Source organism: Pinus tabuliformis, chromosome 1_2 (genome assembly GCF_031772625.1).
Source record: "Pinus tabuliformis cultivar Carrire ecotype Pingquan chromosome 1_2, CPIR1, whole genome shotgun sequence".
NCBI classification, from domain to species: domain Eukaryota; kingdom Viridiplantae; phylum Streptophyta; class Pinopsida; order Pinales; family Pinaceae; genus Pinus; species Pinus tabuliformis.
In genome coordinates this window covers 407,572,706-407,599,444 of record NC_142298.1, presented here as the reverse complement: position 1 = coordinate 407,599,444, position 26,739 = coordinate 407,572,706, and the positions used below count along the sequence as shown (strand labels likewise).

Genomic DNA, 26,739 nt, shown 5'->3' with positions numbered 1-26,739 from the left:
CACCTTATGTTGCATTGCTGTCCCATGTGCCATTGTTGAACCATGTTGTCATACAACATGTCTCATGTGCTTGCAGCACCATGCTTGCCACTACTATCCATGTTGTCCACGCTTGCCATGCTTGTTGCTGTCATGTCACAGCTGTTGTCCCACTTTGCTTTAGCATCCCTTTGCTATCCCATTTACTAGCACATTGTACCTCGTTGTTGTCTAATGAGTTTGCAGCACCATACTCGGTTGTTGTCCCATTTGCAGCCTTGTTGTACCATGCTAATCGTCCATTGTTGCTCCTATGAGTGCTTGTTGTCCCACTATTTGCTGCACCAAGCATCATGCCTAGCGATCCCATTTATCTTAGCATATCTTGTTGTCCCATTTATTATGCAGTTGTCCCTTGCCACTGCTGCCTAGATATATGTTGTAGTTGTTGTCCCTAACAGTCATACTATACCTTGTTGATGTGCCCTTTGCCTTGCCATCCCTTGCTGCTACCCCATGTGTCTTAGCAGCACCATGTAGCCCAACTGTCGCATTTATTAGCATTGCTATCCTGGGCATGTTTGAGTCCTCAAACTCTCATGTTGCCCCTGTTTTGAGGGTCACCTACAGCCCACCTTTTCAGCCGTAGTAGGCCTGCGTCTAGGGCACCGTAGGTTAGCGTTAGGGCTCCCTTTATAGTACATTTAGGGTTGCCTTTAGACAGCTTTAGGGCCTCTCTTAGCTTTGATAAGATTCCTCCAAGACTGCGGCTAGGGCATGCTTCCTTGACAATGTTTTAGACTTCTTCTTTGACAGCGTCTAGGGCTAGGGCAGCTCCCTTAGTCTTCTTTCCTCCAACGTCTAGGCCTTCCACTCCTAGATTTCTCTTCCACTAAAACCCAAGACAAGTGGAGAAAAATCAAGATAGAACTTAGAAGTGTGTGTGAGAAATGACTCTTAAGTCATCTCCTTTTATACTAAAACGTTGAGCACATGTGGGGTTTATTTGGCTGTTGGCTGACCTTGACGAATTGTCTTATAACACAAATAATTTCATAACTCCATGAATACTTATCGGAATCGGATAATCTTTAGATCAATCCTACATCTCTCGATGAGAGGGATCCAAGAAAAATATCAGCTGCCATAAATAAGATGACCCACAAGGAGTTTGGCCCTAGTTGCCAATTTTAATAGTCTACCGTCAAAAAATTGGGTGATTCGAAGGAAGACTACCCCGAGACAAGCACTTGAGGATGTTATTAAACCGAATAAGAAGGCTTCTTGAAGACATCCTACAAAAAGAGTACTTCCATATATTTAGAACTCAAAACGAAGAGACGAGCGGATGGGCTAATCAAGCCTACAAGCTTAAGGCAGGGCAGCTAAAGGTCAATGACGATTTGGGATGGTGGTCATTACCATAGTTCCAATGGAAAATCCTCTGAAAGAAAATTTCAATTTCAATTTTAATATGGCTAAATTTAGTTACTGGGAAGCACATCAAATTAAAAAATAAGCAGGCAACCCAATAAATGTTGTGGCACATAGAGTTAACTTGGCACATGAAAAAGACAATAAAATACACCTTCGCATTTGAGACACAAGCAAAAGGGCATCATCTAGTTATGTCACAGTACTCCCACTACAAATGATGAATATAGTGGATCATGAAGCCATGATGAACCAGTATGTATCATTAACTCTAGGAGCATGTGGGATTAGTGAGAAGCTAAGTAAATCGCAGTGCATGCAGAGTAGTCGGATGTCGTGGATTGCCATTTTGAGCAGCACATTGGTGAGAAGAAATAGGGGGAAAGGCCAACGAATCTGGCAAGTTCTGTGGAGCCCAAGCCTGTTCAGTTCGCCCTCTTCCTCTAATGACACCTTTGATATCCAAGCTGCTTCTAAACTTTGTTTTCTACTTAGTCAATTGTTTGTGTCTATCTGGGTTCCCGCTATCAATAGGAATTCCATACGGATTAGGTGAGTGGACAACCCATCCTAAGTGTGCTAGCTACAACTCTTGGTGCTAATTACAAGAAACAAAGATGGTTTAGAAAATTGTGGCTTGAATTCCACTACATGGAAGATTATCGAATCTCAATTATGTGCCCAACATTGGATCAAATAGCTGTGGAATTTGAAGTATTCCGTGGATTAGGACTAGGCTTATATGTCTGTAGAAGGAACTCAGATCGTCTTAGGGGTCCAATTCGTGACTCAATCTAGTTTCCTAAGCATGAATTTTGGGGAGTGTTACCCCTAAACAAGGGTGAAGCCTTGATGGGTTGAACAGACTCCAAATTGGCGTCACTCGCACCAATTGGAAGTGGAAGAATGAAGTCTTTTTCAACTCATAACTGATCAACAAGGAATTTTGCAGCTTGATTATAGAGGTGTATTACAGTATTGGAAGTGAATTGAAGTGGAGGAAGTCGCCTGTTGTGGACACAGGAAGGGGGAAGATTGTGAGGAACAGGGAGGCAAACAATGATTTCCCTGAGACAAGGACAGGGAAGATGCAAAGAGGCAAGGAGACAGCTAAGGGAGACAATGGTTGTGATAGACAACATTATTGCAAATGTAAGGAGAGCGTCACTCAACTGGCAATGCAAGTGGACACCCTCCAACTAGATAGGATGGTAACAACCATGCAACAACACCAGTAGTTAAAAACCCAAGCGAATGTGTTGGAAGAAATACAACACTTGAAAGACATAATAGCCCGGCAAAGGGACAACATTGAGGCACTTCAACTTCAGATTGTCGATCTACAAGAGCATGTCAGGCTACTGAACACAAATACCCATGAATTAGGTTCACAGGTGTTAAGATCTCAATCAAGCACTAATGGCAAAGGGTGAGGACCCATAATAATTTTAGTTAACAATGTTATGTTCTATGCTTACCACAATTACTTCAATGTTCCTTTAGCAACCGAATGACAAATTCCAATTTAGTTTTCCAATAGCAATCACATTAACCATAAATCACATTGATAGTTATTGCAGATAGAACATGAAAAACAAAAATTCAAAAGACAAGCCAAAATAAGAGGACACCAAATTTGGCGGATGTCAGGGAAAAACCCCAATGTGGAGAAAACCTTTTGATCAATTCTTCATATTATTATATCAAGTGTTCAGCACAGATAGAGTACAAAAATTCAAAGTTGACTTGCCAAATCAAAGTCAAAACAACCCTATCAGATCTGCAGTCAAACTCAGCCCTACCAAGAAAGTCAAAGATGGTCAACGCAGCAAAAAAACTTCCCCTTTGAAGCTCGGTCAAAGGCAATCAAATTCGGCCTCTAGCAATGGTCAAAGTCAGCCCAAAACAGTCATAAAATCTATAGTCAAACTTGGTCAACCTGAAGTCAACCTTGCGGTCAACACAGGGCAAATAGCCCAAAAAATCTCAATTTCTATGTCAATCAATACGCCTTGGTCAAACATAGTCAAACCCTCCAAATTCAAAGTCAAACTTGGTCAAATGGTCCCTGGTCAACGTTGGTCAAACTTCCCTCAACTCCTAAAATTTTCAGCCCTGTACTTCTATCTTAAATTTGTCCTCCTTACCACACGTGTGAGAGAAAGAGAATGCCCAATAGTTGTATGAACCAATGAGAGAAGGAGAGAGAAGAATGTGTGAGTGATGATGATGCCAAATGAGGTGAGAAGTCAATTGTATTTATGCAAGTCGTTGAAAGTGAAGTGACATGTCTCTTGGGCTTCATGAGCCTACATGATGATGTGGCCAACCTGAACAATTTACACATGTAGCATAAATTGAAAAACACATTTCTGCGTGTCTAAATTTGATGATCTTTAGATCAATTTTGGTCCTCTCGAAAAGAGGAATTCAATCATCTCCATCAAATGAACTGTCTAAAGTGGAATTTGGCCCTAGTTGCCAATTTTAACACTCCCTCTCAACTAAGCAGAATTCCACCTACCAATCCATCCATCATCATGCCATCCTATCGTCATGTGTCGTCTCTATATCTCATCTCATCTCTACTCTATTGAACACTGATATGAATAATGAAGAAGAATCGATCGAGAGTGACTCACAAGACCTTACCACACTCCATTGACAAAAGTCAATCCAAAGGTAGAACCTTAATCAGACTTGATCCCGCGTCAAGTTGTTAAATGCCATGCATCCTAGACATAGAGAGTACGGCAGTACATGATGCGTCCATCGGTAGGTTATTGTCCCTATCCACTTTTCCCAACTCATTGGTCAGATGAGAGGTACTTCCCATGAGTCCCAATTACATGCGTAAGATGTATGTTGGAGCATCAACAGGAGAAGGTGAACCACTCATCCTACGCATATGCTATAGGAGAAGGTGAACCACTCATCCTGTGCATATGTCAATCATAGGGGAAGGTGAACCACTCACCCTACACACGTGTCATCAATTGTAGGGGAAGGTGAACCACTCACCCTACACACATGTCAACCATCATGGGGTATCACAAGGGAAGGTGAACCACTCACCCTATACACAACGCACCAATAGGGGAAGGTGAACCACTCACCCTATGGTCGCTCATAGCTCCAAGAAGTACCCCAAGCCCCCAAGAGCTCCTAGAGCTCAATGTCCAACTCAAGTGGGACCCTCATGGGAGGGTCTTTCCATGACTCCAAGTCTCTCTCAGAAGGCTAAGAATTTGACCTTCCCTAAGGGCTTTGTGAGGATTTTTGCGACCTGCTCATCAATCCTGATGTGTTGGAGCCTTATTGCTCCCCATTGTACCATATCTCAGATAAAGTGGTACCTGATATCAATGTGCTTGGAGCGGTCGTGGAACACAGGATTCTCTGAAAGGTGAATCCCACTCTGGTTGTCGCAGAAGATCATGGTGGTATCCAGCATGTGCTCAAATAGCTCACTAAAGAGCTTCCTCAACCAAACAACCTCACAACAAGCCATACCAATTGCAATGTATTTAGCCTTGGCAATGCTTAGAGCAACTGATTTTTGCTTCCTTCTCATCCAAGAAATTGAGGCAGAACCCAATGAGAAGCAACATCCAGATGTCCTTTCTCGATCCACCACGCTGCCAGCCCAATCAACATCAGTATATCCATGTACCCTCAAATTCCCGGCAATGTCTATCAGTCCATAGTTTATTTTGCCAAGGAGATATCTCAAGAGATTCTTAGCAACAATCCAATGTATGTCATGAGGCTCGACCATAAATTGACTCAACGTATTCACAGCAAAGCATATATCCAGACACGAGTTTACCAAGAACATCAAGGCCCCCACAAGTTGTCTATATTCAGAAGGGTTTGCCAATTTGAGTTCAGCAGTACTTCCACATAGCTTCTTGAAGTTAAGTTCCATTAGAGTAGACACAGACTTGCAATCCACCATCCCACAACTCTCGAGCAGCTTCACAATGCATTTTCCTTAACAAAGGAAAATCTCACCTGGCCTTTGCCAAACCTTGAGGCCTAGAAAGTAGTGCATCAATCCTAGGTCTTTCATCTCAAACTCAAAAGCCAACTCCCTCTTGCATTAACAAATGAGAGGGTCTGCACCCGTTAGAAAGAGATCATCTACATAAAGGACCAAAATGAGAGGCATGTCCTTTTCAACGTTGAAAGGTTGTATAGATTAGGATCAGCATCGCTCCTTGTAAATCCCAGCTTTATAATATAGTTATCAATCCTCTCATACCAAGCCCTAGGGGCTTGCTTCAACCCATAGAAAGCTTTCTTCAACCTGCATATGTGTGTCCTTCGATCTTGTACTTCAAACCCCTAAGGTTGTTCCAAGTAGAATTCCCCCTTAAGCGAGCCATGCAAGAAAGCAGTGTTAATGTCCATTTGATTTAGGCTCCATCCTTGAGAGGCAGTGAGAGCAATAATAGATCATATAGCAGTATATCAAACAACTAGTGCAAATATCTCGTCATAGTCCACTCCTTCCTTTTGAGAGAAGCCTCGAGCAACAAACCTAGCCTTATACTTTTTAGCACTCCTGTCAGCTCCACGTTTTATTTTGTAAAGCCATTTAGAGGTGACCACGAACTTGTCCTTAGGTCTAGGCACCACGTCCCAAACATCATTCTTCATGATAGATTCATATTCCTTATTCATTGCATCCTTCCAGACTTGGTGCTTTATGGCTTCTTCGAATGTACATGGCTCGGTTTGAACAATAGTACTCGTAGCAGCTAAGTACCGTTGATACCTATTTGGCTTCTTATTTTCACGAAATGTCCCTCTTGGAGCAATATGTCTTTCGGCGTCTTTGAGAGTATCTTTGAGCCAAAAAGGCCTTTTCCTTGAGGTAAAGGGATCACTAGGAGGTGGATCAATGGGATCCATTGGGCCTTCAACATCGGGCATAAGCTCATCTGTAGGAGGTTCGTCCTATTTTTTCACAGCACAAGGTTGCACGAAACGGGGAAACGGGTACGAGTTTCCGAAACAAGAACAGGTATGAAACGCGACCTCCCCAAATTATGGAAACGGGGAAACGCGTATATATATATATATATATATATATATATATATATATATATATATATATATATTTAAATTTTAAATATTTTAAATATATATATATATATTTTAAATATATATATATATATATATATATATATATATATTTAAATATATATATATATATATATTTTAAATATATATATATATATATATTTAAAATATTTAAAATTTATATATATATATATATATATATATATATATATATATATTTTTAAATATTTTAAATATATATATATATATATTTAAAATATTTAAAATTTATATATATATATATATATATATATATTTAAAATATAAATTTAAATATTTTAAATATATATATATATATATTTAAAATATTTAAAATTTATATATATATATATATATTTGTGCAATCATAAAGCATAAATGATGATCAATTTGTTGGCTTGGTCAAGAAATATATATATATATATATATCCATATAGTGTTAGCACTCCGGAGAAGCTCAAATGCAGGGGTTGTGAACTTTAGCAACAAAACTACCTTGCTCCACCAATCCTCATCAAGGCACAATCTACGCACCATAGATCCCCGCTCTGAATCTGCTTGTCTCCACTCAATCCAGAGTTGACTCACCACCATAGAAACTAATGCATGCTTAACCTCAACAAAGTGGCACAACATCAGGAAGTTTGAGGCATATCTTGTCTCAGCAACTTTTAACAACTCCAATTTGGGTACTCTCAAAATATGGCCTGAGATTGGTGGTGGTTGGTGATGAATTTGACAATCTCCCTTGCTTCCCCTGTGAGTTCCTTTATCCAGGAAACTTTGTTGTCGATCTCCTCTAAGATCAAATTCAGATTATGGACAATGCATGGTGTCCAAAAGATGTGGTCATACCTCCCCTCAATAATTAAACTTGCAGCTTTGCAAACTGGTGCATTATCCGTGATAACTTGCACCACCCTGTTAGGCCCTATTTGTTCAATAGCTTTTATAATAACATCAGCAATGAACTGTGCATCTTTCACCTCTCCTGAGCAGTCTTCTGCCTTGATAAACATTGCTCCTTTGGGGGAAGTGGCAATGATATTTATCAATGGTCTGCGCCTTGTATCTATCCATCCATCTGAGACTATGGTAACCCCAGAGCTACTCCAGGAAGAACGAATTGGAGATAAAATATCCTCCACAAGCTCCTTCTCATTTTTGAGAAGCTGGGTTCTGACTTTCTCATAGTTGGGCCCCTTGTACCCTTGAGGAGCTTTGTTAATCGCCCTTATCATATCTTGCCAATAAGGAGAGCGAACAACATTGAATGGGATACCACATGCATAAATGCACCTAGCCACTCTAGAATCAGTTTCTTCTCTTGCTTGCACATTCACCAATTTAGCAATTCTGTTATCCTGAATTGAAGGGGATGCCCCTCTGGTATTTTTGGGTGCTAGTTGTTCATGTTGTTGAGTGGGACCGGCTCTCCTCTTTCTTGCTTCAACTACAATCCTTGGCTCAATGTTAGGTGGAGCTTGAGGAGTAGCTTGAGTAAGGTCATCATGCCTTCTCTTAGTACCATCCGCCTCATCTTGCTCTCTTTGATATGCCCTCCTTAGCAATGGATATGTTGCTTTTGTGCAACCTGCAATCCCTTTTCCTCCTCCATGCAAAAGATGTGCCTTCACTCTTGGGAAAGAGCCCTTGTACAAATTATTACAAAGATTGCATCGCCATTCCCATGAGCCACCACCTGCACATCTTTGAAGCTTCGTCACATGCCTCCAAAGAGGATAATATTCAGCCCTTGGGTTGGCCCTAGGGCTACACTTTGGTTGGAAGCCATTGCTACAAAAATAAATTCAAAAAGCAAATCTGTAAATAAAAAACGTTTTTCATATTTTTGGCAGCATAAACCATAGAAAAATTGAAGAAATAGAAGGAAAAAACTAACAAAATGAATGTTGCTTACCCAAATTAATTTTCTGTAACTGAAGCTGCCCCAAAATGCCAGAAAAGAGGAGAAATATGGTTCTAGCTGAGCCAAAAAGCCAAGAATGTCGTAGCCGGAAACTCTGCACTCCAAATCTGCTGCTAAAATCTCTTTCTCTTGCTGCTGAAATCTACTTTGCTCACTGCTCAAAACACCCTAGCTGAAACAACAGATTTCTTCCTCTCTTCTCCTTTGCTAAAATCACCAGTCTCCAAGAGAAACGACTTGTTGAATAATGTGATGAGAGAATGAAACAAAGTTCACTTTTATAACTTTAGACAGGCATCTAGAAGCAACTAGAATTCATTAGGAAAACCTAATAATAAATTTAAAAAAAAAATAAAAATAAAAACACAAGTTACAAGTGGAAACAGCGTCGTACAGCCGTGAAACGCATTTCCGGCCATACTAGTCACGTTTCCGCATCGAGAAACGTGCCAGTACAGCAGAAAACGCGTTTCACAGCCATACCACACGTGTTTTAGGGTTTCGTTTCCATTTTCGTACCTCCTACCCTGTGTTTCCTGCTATTTAGTCGCAGCATCATCATTGTCCTTCCTAGGGATAGGGAGATCTTTGGCTTTCCCAAGGGCGATGTCTTCATCGAAGGTGACATTATCATGGCTTAATTCCACATCTCTTTGACCAGGCACATAGATTCTATATGCCTTTGAATTTTCACTGTAGTGCACAAATATACCTTTCTTCCCAGATGCTTCCAACTTGTTTATTTTCTCTTTAGGCACATGAAAATACACGGGACAACCAAAAATTCTAAAATGAGAAAAATCAGATTTCTTACCAGTGAAGACCTCCTTGGATGTCTTTAAATCCAATGCTTGATGTAGTCTCCTATTTTGAACATACACAACAGTGTTGGCAGATTCTCCCCATAAGAACTTTGGTAGGCCTTGATCATGGAGCATGGCACAGCGGCTTCCATGATCGTTTGATTCTTACTTTCAGCAACTCCATTTTGCTCAAGAGTGTATGGAACGATTGTCTCCCTCTTAATCTCGGCCTCTCTGCAAAAGTCATTGAATTCATTTGATTCATATTTGGTTCCATTGTCGGTCCTCAATATTTTGATCCTCGTCCCTGTTTGATTCTCCACCAAGGCTTTGAAAGAACGAAACCATTTAAACACTTCATCCTTCTTCTTCAAGAAATAGATCCATGTTTTGCGAGAGAAGTCATTCACAAAAATTGCATAGTATAAGTATCCTCCCAATGATGTTATGGGCAACATACCAGATAAGTCAAAATGGACCAATTGAAGAATATCAGTAGTTTGACTTTCACTTGAAGGGAATGGTCCCCTTGTAAGTTTCCTAGTTGCACAACCCTGACAAGCTCCTTCATGATTCATGTTGAAATCGGGCATACTTGTGACCATCTTCCTTAGCCCATGTAAGGCTTTGTGATGAAGGGGGGCAAATCTTCGGTGTCATAATTCAAATTGACGAGAAGTATCGCAAGTCAAGGCTCCCAAAGGACTTCCTCCAACTTGATAGAGACCATCAACCCTAAATCCAAGTGTGAATGCATCCTTAGGGTTTCTTTGTCAAATATGTGCCTTTCCATCAATAAATGCTACCTTGAAGCTTGTATCTTCCATCGCAGAAATAGACACCAGATTCTTCTTCAAATCGGGCACATACAATACTTCTTGTAGATGAATGGTTTGACCTTAATTCAAGTGAAGAGTGACAGTACCTATCCCTTTCACGGGGTAGGTGGCATTATCTCCAAGTATGATCTCCAAATTAGTCTTCTTTTCAATCAAATTTGAGAGGGCCTCTTTGTACCCAGTGAAGTGCCTTGACACTCCACTATCAATCAACCAATGATCCAAAGTATCTAGAGGATAGGCAATAGATATAGCAGAAATCGGGCATACCCATATTCCTTAGCTCTGGTAAGGCTTTATAATGAAGGTGGGCAAATCTTCGGTGTCATAATTCAGATTGAACAGAAGTATCATAAGTCAAGGCTCCCAAAGGACTTCCTCCAACTTGATAGAGACCATCAACCCTAAATCCAAGTGTGAATGCATCTTTAGGGTTTCTTTGCTAAATACATACCTTTCCATCAATAAATGCTACCTTGAAGCCTTTATCTTCCATCGCAGAAATAGACACCATATTCTTCTTCAAATTGGGCACATACAATACTTCTTATAGATGAATGGTTTGACCTTAATTCAAGTGAAGAGTGACAGTACCTATCTCTTTCACAAGGTAGATGGCATTATCTCCAAGTATGATCTCCAAATTAATCTTCTTTTCAATCAAATTTGAGAGGGCCTCTTTGTACCCAGTGAAGTGCCTTGAGGCTCCACTATCAATCAACCAATGATCCAAAGTATCCAGAGGAGAGGCAATAGATACAACAGAAATAAGATAAAACTTCTTTTGTTTTTCTACAACATTACTTTCCACATACCTGGAATTTCTCGTCCTTTTGGGAGGTCGACCATTTCCATATTGAGCAGTAGAAGCATTCCTCTTTCCTTTATTGTTGAACTTGTTGTTCCTTTGATTGCCATTGCCTTTGAAATTGTTGTTGTTGTTGTTGTCATCCCTTGGAGAATCCTTCTTGTGAGAACAATCTCTAGCATAGTGGCCGAACCTGTTACAATTGTAGCACCTTCCTTTTCTTCCTTCTTTGAATCCCTTCTTGGATCCTTGACCCTATCTCCTCAGACTAGCAGTATTATTCCTTTTTGCATGAGTGGAGAAAGCAGTAGGTTCATTTCCATTTGAAGGCTTGTCTCTCTCCATCATCCTCGTCTCCTCTTGAGTGCATCTAGCCAATAATTCATCGAAACTAGGAATCCTGTCATTGTTGAGAATGGTGGTGTTAAACACATCCCATGCTCTTGAAAGACCTCCAAGTGCAATGAGAGTGAGCTCCCTGTCAGCAATAACTTCTCCAATAGATAGTAGGTCATTCTTGATTTGTGTTATTCTCATAAAGTAGGATTGGATAGACTCCCCTTTATCCATCTTGATGTCCTTCAACTTGTTCTTGAGAAAGAGGATTTGATTTGCATTATTTACTTTGAACATCCCAACCAGCTTATCATACATCTCCTTAGATGTTCCCAAATCATAAATATAGGCAACCAAATTCTTTTGAATGGAGTCTATGATAATTCTTTTAGCTTTGACCTCACCTTTATTGTACTTCGTCTTTGTGGCAACATGTGCATTTGAAGGAAGTTCCACCACTCTTCCCTGCACATAGTCCATAGCATCATGCTCTTCCAAAGTCAAATCCAAAGTCATCTTCCACGCATGATAGTCAAATTTGTCCTTGAGCTTATCCTCAAAGTTGAAGTGATGTAGTAGCCATTGAGGCTAGTCCAATAATCTTGTTTAACAAATCTCCCTTAGTGATTGCTTTCATCTCTCTTGCTTGGGCTTTGTCTTCACCTGTGCTCTGATACCATGTTAATTTTAGTTAACAATGGTATGTTCTATGCTTAGCACAATTACTTCAATGTTCCTTTAGCAGCCCAATGACAATTTCCAATTTAGTTTTCCAATAGCAATCACATTAACCATAAATCACATTGACAATAACTGTAGATAGAACATGAATAACAAAAATGCAGAAGACATGACAAGACAAGAGGACACAAAATTTGATAGATGCCAAGGAAAGACCCCAATGTGGGGAAAACCCTTTGATCAATTCTTCTTATTATTATATCAAATGTTTAGCAGAGAGAGACTACAAAAAGTCAAAGTTGACTTGCCGAATCAAAGTCAAAATAGCCCTATCAGAACTGCAGTCAAACTCGGCCCTAACCAGAAAGTCAAAGATAGTCAACGCAACAACAAAACTTCCCCCTTGAAGCTCGATCAAAGGCAGTCAAACTTGACCTCCAACAATGGTCAAAGTCAGCCCAAAACAGTGATAAAATCTGCAATCAATGCAGGCCAAACAACCCAAAAAATCTCGGTTTTTGTGCCAATCAATGTGGCCTAGTCAAATAGAGTCAAACCCTCCAAAATCACAGTCAAACTTGGTCAAATAATCCCTAGTCAACACTAGTCAAAACCCAAAAAGGGTTTGGCCAAACACTAACCCCGGAATTTCGGCCCAATTTCTCCTAGCTCCCTTGTTGCTGGGTATTTCGACCCACCTATAAATTCCACTGCTGAAGGCTCCCAAAATGGCTATGATATTCAACAAATCCCCTTCCGCAACTCCTCAAGTCTCAGCCCCATAGTCCTCTTCCTCCAAGTGTCCCACGTGTGGCACGAATAGGAACTGTGCGGGCCCACACAGTCTTTGTTGAACCAGCTCCACAACACGTTGAAAAGGCTCCCAAATTAGACTAAAGATGAAGACTCCCTCCTAGGGCTGGTACTTGAGATCTGCCAAAGCAAGGGTGAGATTCTCACTTGAAAATCTCTTGTGCTCAACAGCACATGCAAATTTGGCTTCTAGCTCAAGTGTGCTAGTGAGAGTGAGTGTTCAAATGATCAAAGATGCCCAAAATTAGTGCCTCCTATTTTTTCATTTTGCCTCCAATTTGCTCATGTGGGACCCAGCGATTGATTTCTTCCATCCTTTTTCTCCAAGAGTGTATTTCCAATAGGGGAGTGTATTCCCTCTTTGGTGTGGCCTCCACCATCCACTAACCATTCGATTTTTCCCTTTCTTCTATGTTGAGCCTTTGCTTAGCTTCAAAACTTCAAGTGGGGCCCCGCAACCCACTTTTCCTAAGTGAAAATGCATAATATGACAAAATTGGCAAAATAGATATTTCCCCTTAGCAATATTACTAAGTGGGAATATCACAATCCTCCCCGCCAAAATGTTGCTTGTCCTCAAGCAACTGCGAGGATGGACGCTGGAGAATCTGCTATCCCTCCCAAGTGGCATCCTCATCAAGCAGATTCCTCCATCTGACCAAGAACTCTTTGATGACCCTGTTCCACAAGTGTCTCTCATGGGTGTCCAAAATAGCCTCAGACTCCAAAACCAGATTCCCCTCATCATCCATGGCCGGTAACTCTATAGTTGTTGTCACCTACTGCCCCAGTGCCTTTTTCATGCAAGACACATGAAAATTGTTGTGAACTCGGGTCCCTGGGGGTAGCTACCTCTCCAACCCTCCGGGTGACTCTGTACAGCCCATAAAAGCGGGGCTTGAGCCTTTTGGCCCCCTTCTGTTTGAGCATGGACTGTTTGTATGGCTGAAGCCACAGGAAAACCGAAAGCCAGATCCCCAACCTCAAATTGTCTCTCTACTCGGCCCCTGTCAGCATAGAGCTTCTACTGGTTCTGTGCAGTCTGTAAATTGTCCTTGAGAGCATGTAGGATATCCTGGCTCTCATGTATCCAAATCCTTGGCCCTTGGTGTCACGCCCCTACATTGGCGATACTCTTCCAATCGCACTACAGCGGGGTGCGGCACTACCAACCATTTTCTTTTCACCAATACTTACGATTGTAGACTACGCCTGACATTCCATACTTAGTTTATTTTTTTCATTATCAAGTATTATCTTTGTCCTTTATACAAGTGAAAGCCCATAACATTCACATAAACAGCATTATACAATAGAAATGCACAACAGTATAAAGGGAGGGGCAACTCCTGCAATATGAGTCTGCCCGAATCAATATATATATATATATATATATATATATATATATATAATCTTCTTTTATAAGTACAAGTTAAATCTTGGGAAACCCCAAATTTACACTTAGCCAAATTTCCAACTTCGGCAAACTTGGTTGCCCAGCTCGTCGGCGCCTCCGCACGGTCGCCACACGACTCACCAACCCTTCGTTCACCTCGTCGCACGATCGTGTTGTTTGCCCAACTTGGGCGCGCCTCGTCGTAACCAAGTCGCCACACACGGGCGCCTCCGCACGAGTCACACCTTCGTTCACAACCTCAACACTTCACCGTTTCGTCGTGCACGACGCGCCCTACCCAAGTCGCCCGTCCGCACGATTCTTCATTTCGTCGTGCATGGCGCGCCCTCACTCAGCCGCCCGTCCACCCGTTCACCCAAACTCGTTCACCCGAACAACTTCACCCGAGTCGCCACACGACTTCACCCGGGTCGCCACACGACTTCACCCAATTCGCCCAAACGACCTCACCCGGGTCGCCACACGACTTCACCCAGCTTGCCCGAACAACTTCACCCAGGTCGCCCGACGACCTCACCCGGCTCGCCCGAACAACTTCACTCGGCTCGCCCGACGACCTCACCCGGCTCGCCCGAACGACCTCACCCGGTTCGTTCGAACGACCTTGCCCGAGTCTCCTACCTGATGACCTCGCCCGAGTCATGCCTGAACGACCTCACCCGAGTCCTGCCTGAACGACCTCGCCCGAGTCATGCCCAACGACCTCGCCCAAATTTTCTGCACTAGTTTCCTGCACGAGTTTTTCGCCTGAGTTTTCTGCACGAGTTTTTCACCCGAGTTTCTCACCCGACTTTTCTGCACGAGTTTTTCACCCGAGTTCCGCCCGTCGTGCGGGCTCATCCACGCACTGCAGAACTCCTTGATCGAACTCGTGATGATCGAATGATGGTCATTTGCCTCCAAACACCCTCCAATATATACGAGCAGGTGGCGGGTTATGTCACCCAGCCGACCCATGCCCAACGCCCAAGCCGACTCGTTCAACATGTTGCCTTCACCCAAGTGGAAGGTCGGCCCGCCCAACTCGTGGGACCACCCTCTCAACTCGCCCGTCCTTCGCACGGTGAAGGTGACCCGGACCGCAGGTCCATACACTTGGGGCCCAACTATCTCTAAACATCATATCAACGGAAGTCAATGCATTATAACTGTACAAAGCTCGAAATGGGGACATACCCATGGACATGTGGTACATTGTGTTGTAGCAGTATTCGCCCAAAAGCAACCATCATATCCATGCACATTGCTGGCTCGTCACATAGTTGCGTAAATAGCCCTCCAACCACTTGTTTACAATCTTCGTCTGCACATCGGTCTAGGAGTGATAGCTAGTGCTCGGGGTGAGCTCAGAACCCACCAGCCAAAATCCCCCATGAACCTGTTGTTCCGGTCACTGACAATAGTCTTCAAAAGACCGTGAAGTTGAAACACCTCCCTGAAAAACAGTTCAGCCACCTGTGAAGCTGAAGACCGAGCAAGAATAGCGAAGAAGTGGGTGAATTTGGTTAATCAATCCACCACCACATAGCCCTCCAACCACTTGTTTACAATCTTCGTCTGCACATCGGTCTAGGAGTGATAGCTAGTGCTCGGGGTGAGCTCAGAACCCACCAGCCAAAATCCCCCATGAACCTGTTGTCCCGGTCACTGACAATAGTCTTCAAAAGACCGTGAAGTTGAAACACCTCCCTAAAAAACAGTTCAGCCACCTGTGAAGCTGAAGACCGAGCAAGAATAGCGAAGAAGTGGGTGAATTTGGTTAATCAATCCACCACCACATAGATGCAGTCCTTGCCTTGGACTGTAGACAACCCTGATGATAAAATCCATCAAAATACTCTCCCATTTCCCCCCAGGGATAGGAAGAGGCTATAATAATCCAGCAGGGTGTGTCTGCTCACCCTTGTTCCTTAGAACAAAAACCCTTAAGGCTCTTCCATGCAAAACGCTCCCTGATAGCCCTATATGTTTTGGTGAACCCCTGATGCCCTGCTAAAGATGACTCGTGGGCAACCTGCATAATCTTCTCCCTCAATTGGGAGTTAGGCACTAAATAAATCCGGTCCTTGTAGTAGATCACCTTGTTCATCACCATATACCGATCATCTATAATTGCGCCATCAAGGACCTCCCATGCAAATCGATCCTTGGAATACCCCACTAGCAACAGCGCCTTCCAATCTGTCACAATGCTCATCAGTGAAATAGTAGTTAGGCTCCTAGACAACGCATCAGCCACCATGTTGTGTTGACCCTTGACATACTCAATGTCAAAGTCATACGCCTGAAGTTTGCTCACCCACTTTTGTTGCCTCTCCTGCAACTGCTTCTGCTCCAAAAAGAATCTGAGGCTATTGTGATCTGTTTTCACCCGGAACCTGTTGCCCACCAGGTATTGTCTAAACTTGGCCAACACATGCATGATGGCTAGCATCTCTTTGTCATATATGGAGTATAGTCACTCGTGGGGAAGTAGCTTCTAACTCTCAAAAGCTATCGAGTGCCCCCCTACATCAAGACTGCTCCTACGCCCTCCCCTGATGCATCGCACTCAAGCACAAAGGGTTGCGTGAAATCTGGAAGTGCCAACATCAGGCAATTGCTCATCACCTGTTTGAGGCACTCAAAAGCCTCTTGTGCTCCATCGGTCCACTCAAATGCCCCCTTCTTGGTCAAATTGGTGAGGGGGGCTACCAAGTGGGAGAAGCCCTTCACACTTCCTGTAGTAGGTGCATATACCCACAAAACCCCTCAACTCTGTCACATTTCGGGGCACTGGCCAGTCCCAGATGGCCCTAATCTTCTCCTCATGTACTCTCACACCATCCTCCCCAATAATATGCCCCAAATAGAGCATCTCTGTCAATCCGAACTCACACTTGGACAGCTTGGCGTAGAACTGTTACTCCTCTAGAATGCGCAACACCACCTCCAAGTGTTGCAAATGCTCCTCCCAGGTCCGACTATAGATCAGAATGTCGTCGAAAAATACCAATACGAATCTCCGCAACTGCCCACGGAACACATGGTTCATGCAGGACTAGAAGGTGGCAGGTGCGTTGGTTAGGCTGAATGGCATAACCAGAAACTCGAAGTGCCCATAGTGACACCTGAAAGTCGTCTTGGGGACGTCTTGATCCCTCACTCTGATCTGGTGGTACCCCGAACGCAGGTCTAACTTGGAGAGATACTTGGCTCCCCTCAGCTCATCTATGTGTGGGATGGGGTAGCGGTTCTTCAAAGTCTTTTTGTTGAGTGCCCGGTAATCTATTCACGTGTGCAACGTCCCATCCTTCTTCTTCGCCACGACAACTGATGAAGTGAAGGGGCTAGAGCTAGGCCTAATATGCCCAAGTGCCAGCAGCTCATGAATGGCTCGCTCAATCTAACCATTGTAGGCCTTGGGATGTTTGTATGGAGTGGTAATAACAATCTGTACCCCTGCCTCTAGCTCAATCGTGTGCTCAAACCCCTGGTCAGGTGGCTGCCTCGACGAGATGTTCCCAAACATTACCGAGTATCTGTCTAAGATGGTCTGTATGTCCGCGTGTGGTGGCTTGGGCTGACCCCAGCCTCAGAAATCCTCAACTCCACCACCTGATCAATGTCACCATGCCTCAGGTCAGTGTCCATCCTATGCGCTAAGACTGCCTGTGGAGGGTAAGAATGCATGCCCCGCAGAACAACCAATTTGCTATCCAGCCCTGTAAACTCCATCTCCAACTTCCTCCAATCAGTAGTGACCCAATCAAGAGAATAAAGCCACTAGACACTCATCACCACATTGGTGTTTGGTACATCCACCACGAAGAAATGGTTCGTCACTAAATAGTTCCCCATGGTCACTGTCAAAGTGAAGACATATCACCATTGCATGGTCTAGTCCCCTGGCACAGGGACTGAGAAGCCCTCGAACTCCTCAATCGTGATACCCCTCCTTTGGACCATCTGTGCATCGATGAAATTGTGGGTGGCGCCATTGTCCACCAAAACTGAGACAAGCTACCCCTACATAGTGCCTCTGATCCTCAAAGTCAAAAATTCGGGTACCCTGCGTAAGGACCCCTCCTGCTGGTGAGAAAGGGGCTCCCCTTGTGGTGGAGGTGGTGGTGGTCCCCTCTCTGTATGTGTCACGTTATCACCGCCACCCATCTCCAACTCTACGTCATCCTCCTGATCAATGTCAGAGAAGACCTCAATGTAATGGGCCTTGCCCACTATGCATCTACGGCCTGGTGACTAAGGTTCCTAACAGGTGAAGCATAGCTTCCTCTTTCGTAGATCTCTATGAGTCTCCTCATCCAATTGTCCATGCACCTGGTTGGCTCTCGGTGGGTGGAGCCCTAGTGTCTCTTCCCCTCTACTGGAACACCTGTCGGGTGGTATCTGCACTTTGGCCCTGGGTAGAACATCCTGCAAATCTCGGGCTCTACCAATGGCATCCTGCAAAGTAGTGGGCCTGTTGGACCTCACCAAACCCCTTAGTGGCTCTACTAGCCCTTCCAAGAACATGAAGACCCGCCTAGCCTCTTGATAAATCAGGCACCATCACTGACAATCTCAAGAACTCAGAGATATAGCCTTAGCACTCCTAGTCTGCTTGAGCCGTGTCAGCTCTCCAAAGTGCTCCTCCGGGTCTCTCCTCTCAAAACGCTCCAATACCCTCTGGGTGAAATCCTCATAGGTCGTAACTCCCGCATGTCCCATAGTGGTTAATCCATGGAACCACCAATCATGGGCTTCCCCCTCTAAGTGCAACGTGGCAATCTTGATTGCCTCTGCCTCTATCATCTGGTTGAGCTGAAAATAAACATCTAACTTCTCAACCCATGCCCTGGCTGAGCTCTTGGCCGAGCCATCAAAAGTTGGGAGGAATAATCTCCCCATCGTGCACTGAAGGTTAGTGCCATGTGTGTAGCCTCCTCCACTCTGTCCCTTGCTCCTATTGTTGCCCTTGAGTTGGCAAAAGTCCCTGAAGGTGATGGCATCTCTAAAATCGGGCCCATAGGACTGATACTCCACAAAATAGTCCCCCATGGGCATCTCCTCCTGCCCTTGCAGCCCTCCAGCACCAGATGTTAGAAATGTGGGAATGGTAGATCTGGGTGGTGTGCTGGAAATAAGTGGTGTGTTGGGTGGATTTGCTACCTGATGGTGTGAAGTGCCTGAGCCTTCACCCAAATGGATTTCTCCCTGAATCCCTTTGCCCTTGTTGTTGTTGCAATTCTGTTGTTGCAACTCATCAATGCCCTTAGACAGATCATTGATGGCCTTTAGAAGATGTTGGGCAAACTCCTCTTCTTTACTCATCTTGTCTCCCCCATTATCCCCCATGTCTGGCCTCTCAACCTTCAATTCAATGGTCACTAGATTAGGAGTGATTTGCAACTGCCTTTCCTTGCTTCTATACATGTACCTCCTGTAAGTGACATTCTGCTTATCCTCTGGTGTCATAAACTAAGTTGCTCCCACAGGCTGAGCCAAGACTATGAGTTATGATACCACTATAATATTCCTAAGGGAAATTTACAATGATAAACAAAGCAAACATAGCAAAAACACACAGATAAATTTCACACAATATTAAACACCCAGAAAATGCCAAAATTTGCATTGAGTTGAGCCATTTTATTAAGATAAATGATGGGGTACAATATGAGATCAGAAGGCATGCACCTGGGCTTGCCCAAGGCAAGCTAGCAAAGCCCAAGTGATGAAAACAAGTGCCCCAACTACTACGTAGTTATTCCCTCTATGGCCCTGCGTTGAACACCTAGAAAACTGAATTGTTGGTTGTGAAGAATGGTTGATTTGACCCCTTCCAGTGCTCAAAAAATTCCGGGAAATTAACCTCGGCCTCTCCTCCAATAACCCACCAAAACCCAGAAAGGGTTTGGCCAAACACTGACCCCAAAATTTCGTCCCAATTTCTCCTAGCTCCCTTCTTGCTAGGTATTTCGACCCACGTGTAAATTCCACTGCTGAAGGCTCCCAAAATGGCTAAGATATTCAGCAAATCCTCTTCTAAAACCCCTCCTCAAGTCTCAGCCCCAAACTCCTCTTCCTCCAAGTGTCCCCCATGTAGCATGAATAGGTACTGCGCAAGCCCATGCAGTCTTTGTTGAACCAACTCCACAACATGCTAAAAAGGCTCCCAGATCAGACTGAATATGATGAAGACTCCCTCCTAGGGCTAGCACTCGAGGTCCACCGAAGCAAGGGTGAGATTCTCGCCTAAAAATCTCTTGTGCTCAACAACACATGCAGACTTGGCTTCCAGCTCAAGCATGCTAGTGAGAGTGAATGTTCAAATGATCAAAGATGCCCAAAATGAGTGTCTCCTCCTATTTTGTCATTGTGCCTCCAATTTTCTCATGTGGGACCCAGCCATCAATTTCCTCCATCCTTTCCCTCCAAGAGTGTGTATTTCCAAGAGGGGAGCATATTCCCTCTTTGGTGTGGCCCCCACCATCCACTAACCATTCGATTTTTCCCTTTCTCCTATGTTGGGCCTTTGCCTTAGCTTCAAAACTTCAAGTGGGGTCCCACAACCCACTTTTCCTAAGTGAAAGTGCAAAATATGACAAAATTAGCAAAATAGATATTTCCCCTTAGCAATATTGCTAAATGGGAATAACACAAGGATGCAAACCCTTAACATGTTCAGGCTAGTGCTTGGGTTAAGGGGCTAAAGGGCATCGGGGAAAATTCAAACCACAAACCTAGATTATTTGCCAAGATGGATTTTGGACCTACGAACCTCCCAAACTCATAGAAAATTTTATTTCTCATAGATTTATGAGAACTAAAGCTTGTACTTCTAAGTTGCTCTGAGCTATGTTTGTGCACAACAAAGGCTAAACAAAGAGATTTCATTGATTGAATACATCCTTTAGATGAATGAAGTAAAGGGGAGGACAGAGATGGTGGTATAACTCAAGAGGTTGAAGACCTAATTTTGGCAATAAAGTGTTTGGAAGAGAAACTAGGACATCAGCAAGCAAAGTTGAGATCCCCTAAAGACTTTGCATGCAAAGAATTGCTAACCCCCAAAATCCAATCGGGAGCTTTCAGCGAGCTCTGTAGAATCAAGAAGACAGAGTCAAGGCTAGACTGAGCATGACGCCACCAAATGGTCATTTGCATCTCTAGTAATAACAACAAATTGAATAATTGTTTTTCGGTTTGGCCATCTTAGGCATTTGGGTAGGTTGTAATTCAGTTATGATAATGTTAGTTTAGAACAAGTCAATTAGAAGTTGTTGGTTAAAATAGTTGTAAAAGTGGGGGAAACAGGAGCAGGAGGAGTAATTTATTGCCTTGATGAAAAAATATAGATAAAATATGCATGGGGATTGGGGACTTCCACCAACAATTAGGCAGAAGCTTTAGCTCTATGGCAAGGCCTGAAGTTAGCCATTACTAAAGGTATACAACAGTTAATTGTTTTGGGTGATTCAATGTTAATCATCCAAAAATTCCATAAAGCTAAAGATCCTAGTGAACAAGATTGGCCTCCCTTGGATATAAGGTTTAGGGAGCAAATTAAAAAATTTGAGTCCATTATCTTCTATCATATAAAAAGAGAGAACAACAAAATTGTTGATGAGCAGGCAAACAAAGGAGCATGCCTTGAACAAGGTGTTCTACTCCTGGATCAAGGAGATCTAACATTTCATCATATTCCATGATGATCAGAGGTTATGTTAAAAATATGGCAAGGATTACTCTACATTGTATGATGCAATGGACTGAATAGGACCCAAAGAATGTCCTAGCGTTAATAAATAGTATGGTTAAGGCAACAGGGAAGGGAATGAAGCGGTGGCCCTTGGTAATGGAAACAATGGCAGACAGCCCCTCCAGATGGATAACAGTGATGAAAAACGTCATGACCAACGACATATGTTGTCACTCCTCACGCGAATGCACCACGGGATATATCACCCCTCAAACTTGATCTTCATTCCTCTGCAGACAGAGTTGATGCGGCAAGTTTGATCATTGGATTATGGAAAGGTTTCAGGACAAAGGTAAAATCAAAGGGCAAATGTGCAACAGGGGCATTCAATGCAAGGCAATGATACAAGAGCTTGGAATTGGAAACATGTTTGGTTATAAATGGCAAGAAGCCGGAAGGGAATTGTGTCGAGTCTCAATAACATTTTGTTTGTTGTCTAGAATGGCGTTCTCAGTTGAGGCAAGTGCAGAAAGCTCGGGAACGGTCCAGGAAGCAGCGTCAATGGAGGAAAGGTTGTCCAAAATTGGACAGCGTTGGAACACAGCTAATGGAGGAAGTGAGATCTCATTCCTCATTGTTGATGCAAGAGGTGGAAGTCTTGAGGGAGGATGTGGAGAGGCTTCGGTTTACAGTGGTGAATCTGGCCACTAAGGTTGACAATCTTACTGTGAAGGTGGAAGGAATTGCGGTAACGATGGAAGCGGCAGTCATTGGTGTGCTTATAGAAGTCTTTGGTCTCTAGGACCCACCTTCTCTTGAAGGTGCAATTCCAAGCGAGCCTGTGGAGCTGGTGAACTCAGAGATTCCAGTGCAGACAGAGGAAGAAAATGGCAATGCGATGGCAGACAGTGAACCACCAGGAAGGCAGTCATCAAATGTTGTGTAAATCAATGCTATATAATGGCATATTTTGGAGACTATATAAGAGAAATCCGGTTAAAAGCATAGTAGGGCATAGGCAAGGTAGCGGTCGGATACATTTTGATCAGTTTTGGAACTCAGCAGATGATGAACAGTTTTGTGTATGTAAGGGTACAAGCCCGTTTACTAGTTTGATTAATATAAGCTACCTGTTTCTTTAAAATTAAAAAATTAAAAATAAAAATAGTTGTAAAAGTTTTGAGAGGGGATTGCTTTTAAAAATAGTGTGGAATAATTAGGCTAACATTTTATACTTTTAGATAAATTGATGACTACTGTTAGCCCAGTGGACCAGCTAAGTGGTTGAGTACTTTAAGCTTCCTGTAGCTTCTCTGGGGTAGCTAAGTGGTTGAGTACTTTAAGCTTCCCTCAGAAGGTCTCAAGGTCAATTCTCTGGGGTGGCTAACTCTATTGCATGACTCACTCAAAGTCCCTGCCATGCCATAATCAGTACTGACGGTTTTGCACTAGGTAACATCCGCGTGCAGCAAAATATCTGGACCGCCGGTTTATGAGGAGGAAATGACGGGTTTGCACTAGTACCATCCACGCATGCAGCAAAATATCTGGACTGCCGGTTTATGAGGAAATGCCGACAGTTCTTGTTTGTTCTTCAACTTTTCGGATTCCTAACATATAAAAAATTATAGCAAAAAAATAGCAGAGATAGTCGCACTAAACTTTCACACGCAAAATATTGGAACATGCTATCAGACATAGTGTGAACTTTAAAATTGCCTTCATTGTCGAGAAAGATGGCCTTAACCAAAAAAACTTTAAGAATACTACTAATCACTCTGAATTTGTAGCGATTCCCCCACGGGCAAATAATCAGAACAGTGCATTCTAATAATTTGCCCTGTTAATGGTGTCCACAGGCGTCCAGTGTGTTAATCTAAACGTTTTCAAGCTAGATACTCCACTGTGACTAATAAAGATCCTACAACACCGGAAAACAGCCATTTGGCTTCAAAAGTCCAGAACAGGGCAAGGGATTAAAAAATCAAGTGCATTACTTAAATCAATCTCAAAATAAAGGAATATCCCAAGCATATACAAAGCCCGACCCTTCTACCGAACAGGTGCAGCTGGAAGAATCTTTAAACCCTGAACGCTATAGCTGACAAGTGTTTAAAAAAAAGAAAATGAAAACTCGGGATTACAATATACCCACCTTGTGATTGAACCCCCACATTAGGAGATTGGACAGCGGCAGAGCTTTGGCATCTTATCCATCCCTTATTTTTATGGGGTGCAGCCCTCAAAGGGCAATATACCCTAGTCTTGAATGACTGTAAACATGTCCCTGAAATGGAAGAGCTTACAAATGTGTATGGGGACTCTGTTGGCCTTTCGCACCTCAAACCAGCAATTCCTTCAACTGGCAACGCCGCCATTTCCATCCAAAACTCTGAATTCACTTTACACGACAAATCACGAAATGAGGAAGTCAATAACGATTCATTGAATTTCACTGGCACAACCATAAAAGATGAGAACGAACCATCTGTACTCCACACTGTACATTTTATGATGATAAAGAGCATTGATACACATTTTAGCAGCATGTCACATCACTGAAGCTAGAGCACTAGAAGAAACAAGGGAGAATACTCACAAAAATTACGTAAGTGATAATATGAAAATTCTATCGAAATCACGATATCCACAGTCGATGCAACGAAGTTATCGGGAAAATCGCAGACTACTGTCAGTCACCTGAATACTACGTCTTCTGTATGTAAAACGGGGTAATCAGATGACAATATCGGAGAAGAAAGGTACCAAAACCCTACACCCCACCGTCACATACTCACATCACAGGAGCTGCCGGAACCTAGGCCGTTAACGTATAACAAATTATGACTCTCGATTTAAGCGTACCTATCAAATTATCAGTCCACAATAACCCGTTCTTAGGGACTTTATGGGTGGCAAGTGCGGTGTTATCTAATTTATTTATTTTCAAAAATAAATTATTTGTGTTTTTCGAAGATTAATAATTGTGTAGTTAGTTTTGAGGGTTAGTGTAATTAGTTGATTTTTTGTCATTAAAGTTTTTTATGCTATTGAGAGGTCACGGTTCAATTTTTTTCACATTTTTGGTTAGGTTTTGTGGTTAAGCTGGCATAAAGTGATCTCTTTGGGTAGATTTGTCTAGTGCATATATTTTGTGGACATAGTGACCATCAATCTCCAAAGTCCTTAAACCACATTAAAAAATAACAGTTTTGTCTAACTATTAAATGTTTTAGAGTTTTTGGCTAGAATGGCCAAACATTTTCCTGGTTAAATCATGATCGTTTGTTATTTCAAATTTGTTTTTATCGCATATATGGAGTCAACAATGTGAAAAAACCCTAGGGCACTCGGATTATGAACAATTCACAACTCAAATTTGTGATTTCAAAAAATTCATACTGGAATTTAGACCTAAAAATACAACACAAAAAGCTCCAAAATGTCTAACATGTAGATTATAGCAAGGTGAAGCAATGAAATGAAACATTTTGGAGCAACACTTAAATCTTAGCTTAAGTGGTTTGGTGAATAATTGGTTTCCCCAACTATTTGGGTTTAAGTATTTGGAGGCATGTTGTAATTGGCTCATTTGTAATATTTATGAAATAGTTGTATACAATGTAATAGTGACAAACCATCTTTCAAAGTCGTGGAGTGTTTTGCATTTCCGAGGGAGAGGGGCGAAGTTGCAGGGCCGCCATGGTTTTGAAGACAGAAATTTGTCGCTTCAGCGGTGCAAAGATCTACCCTGGCAGGGGTATCAGGTTCATCCGATCAGATTCCCAGGTATTCTTGTTTGCCAATTCCAAATGTAAGAGGTATTTCCATAATTGTCTGAAGCCATCCAAGCTTACCTGGACTACAATGTACCGCAAACAACACAAGAAGGACATTCATGTTGAGCAAGTGAAGAAGAGGAGACGCACAACAAACAAGCCTTATTCTAGGTCTATTGTCGGTGCTTCTTTGGAAGTTATCCAGAAAAAGAGAACCGAGAAGACGGAAATTAGAGCTGTTGCTCGTGAAGCTGCTCTAAAGGAAATCAAAGAAAGGATAAAGAAGACTAAAGATGAGAAGAAAGCCAAAAAGGCTGAGACTGTTGCAAAGGGACAGAAAGCACAAACAAAGGTAACATACCAAAAGGTAACATTCCCAAAGGTCCCAAACTTGTGGGTGCAGGTGGGAAACAATGAAGAGGCAGATCTAGTTTCTAGTTTTAGAAATGGGAGTTGTTATGGCCACAAAGGTTTTGACATTTGTTATAGGAATGATGTTTTTAATGATGTTGAGGACAAACCATCTTTCAAAGTAACCTATTCTTCAAAAATTTAATAGGTTCATTATAATATATTCATTAAAATTTTAATATGTTCATTATAATAATTAAGTTTAGTTGACCCCAAGGATTAGCTCAATTGGTTGAATTCTTGTTGTTAAAAGCACCTTGCTAATGGGAGGTCACAGGGTCAATTCTCCTCAATCCTCTAAGGGTTAGGCTCAATTCTCCTCAATGCTCTAAGGGTTAGGCTCTACTAATAAGCTGACAAGAAGTGATCCCTTCGAGTGGATCTACCCAGATATTTTTGTGGACGTAGCCACCACCAATTAAGATTACATAAAGAAAATAACATGTTTTTCTCTCAACCTTTTGAATTAAATTAAATTATTTTATTATTATTATTTATTTATTTACATCATAAAAAATATGGTAACTAAAACATATTATTAATGTTATTAATAATCACATAACATCATTGTGAAGAGAGGTTACCTCTCATTTTATATGATAGTTAATCAACTATACTAAACAAAATTAACCAAAGTTTGAATCAAAATAAATAACATGTATAATCAAAATAATACTTATATACCATCCCCGAAATGTGGGGAAGTACTCTAGGTTTTTTCC

The 26,739-nt window shown here is 42.5% G+C and overlaps 1 protein-coding gene and 1 pseudogene across 1 annotated transcript in view; one reads left to right on the top strand and one right to left on the bottom strand.

The window, feature by feature from the left end:
* Positions 1-24,696, bottom strand: part of OTC (ornithine carbamoyltransferase) — an 82,812-nt gene extending 58,116 nt beyond the window's left edge. The window contains exons 1-2 of the mRNA XM_089395275.1: positions 24,428-24,696; positions 23,983-24,228 (exon numbers count right to left, since the gene is read on the bottom strand). Of these exons, the coding sequence (XP_089251401.1) occupies positions 23,983-24,211 (229 nt within the window). The 5' untranslated portion in view covers positions 24,212-24,228; positions 24,428-24,696. The remainder of the gene's footprint in view (positions 1-23,982; positions 24,229-24,427) is intronic.
* Positions 24,697-25,500: 804 nt separating this feature from the next.
* Positions 25,501-26,117, top strand: LOC149206065 (large ribosomal subunit protein eL24 pseudogene; annotated as a pseudogene).
* Positions 26,118-26,739: the final 622 nt, after the last annotated feature.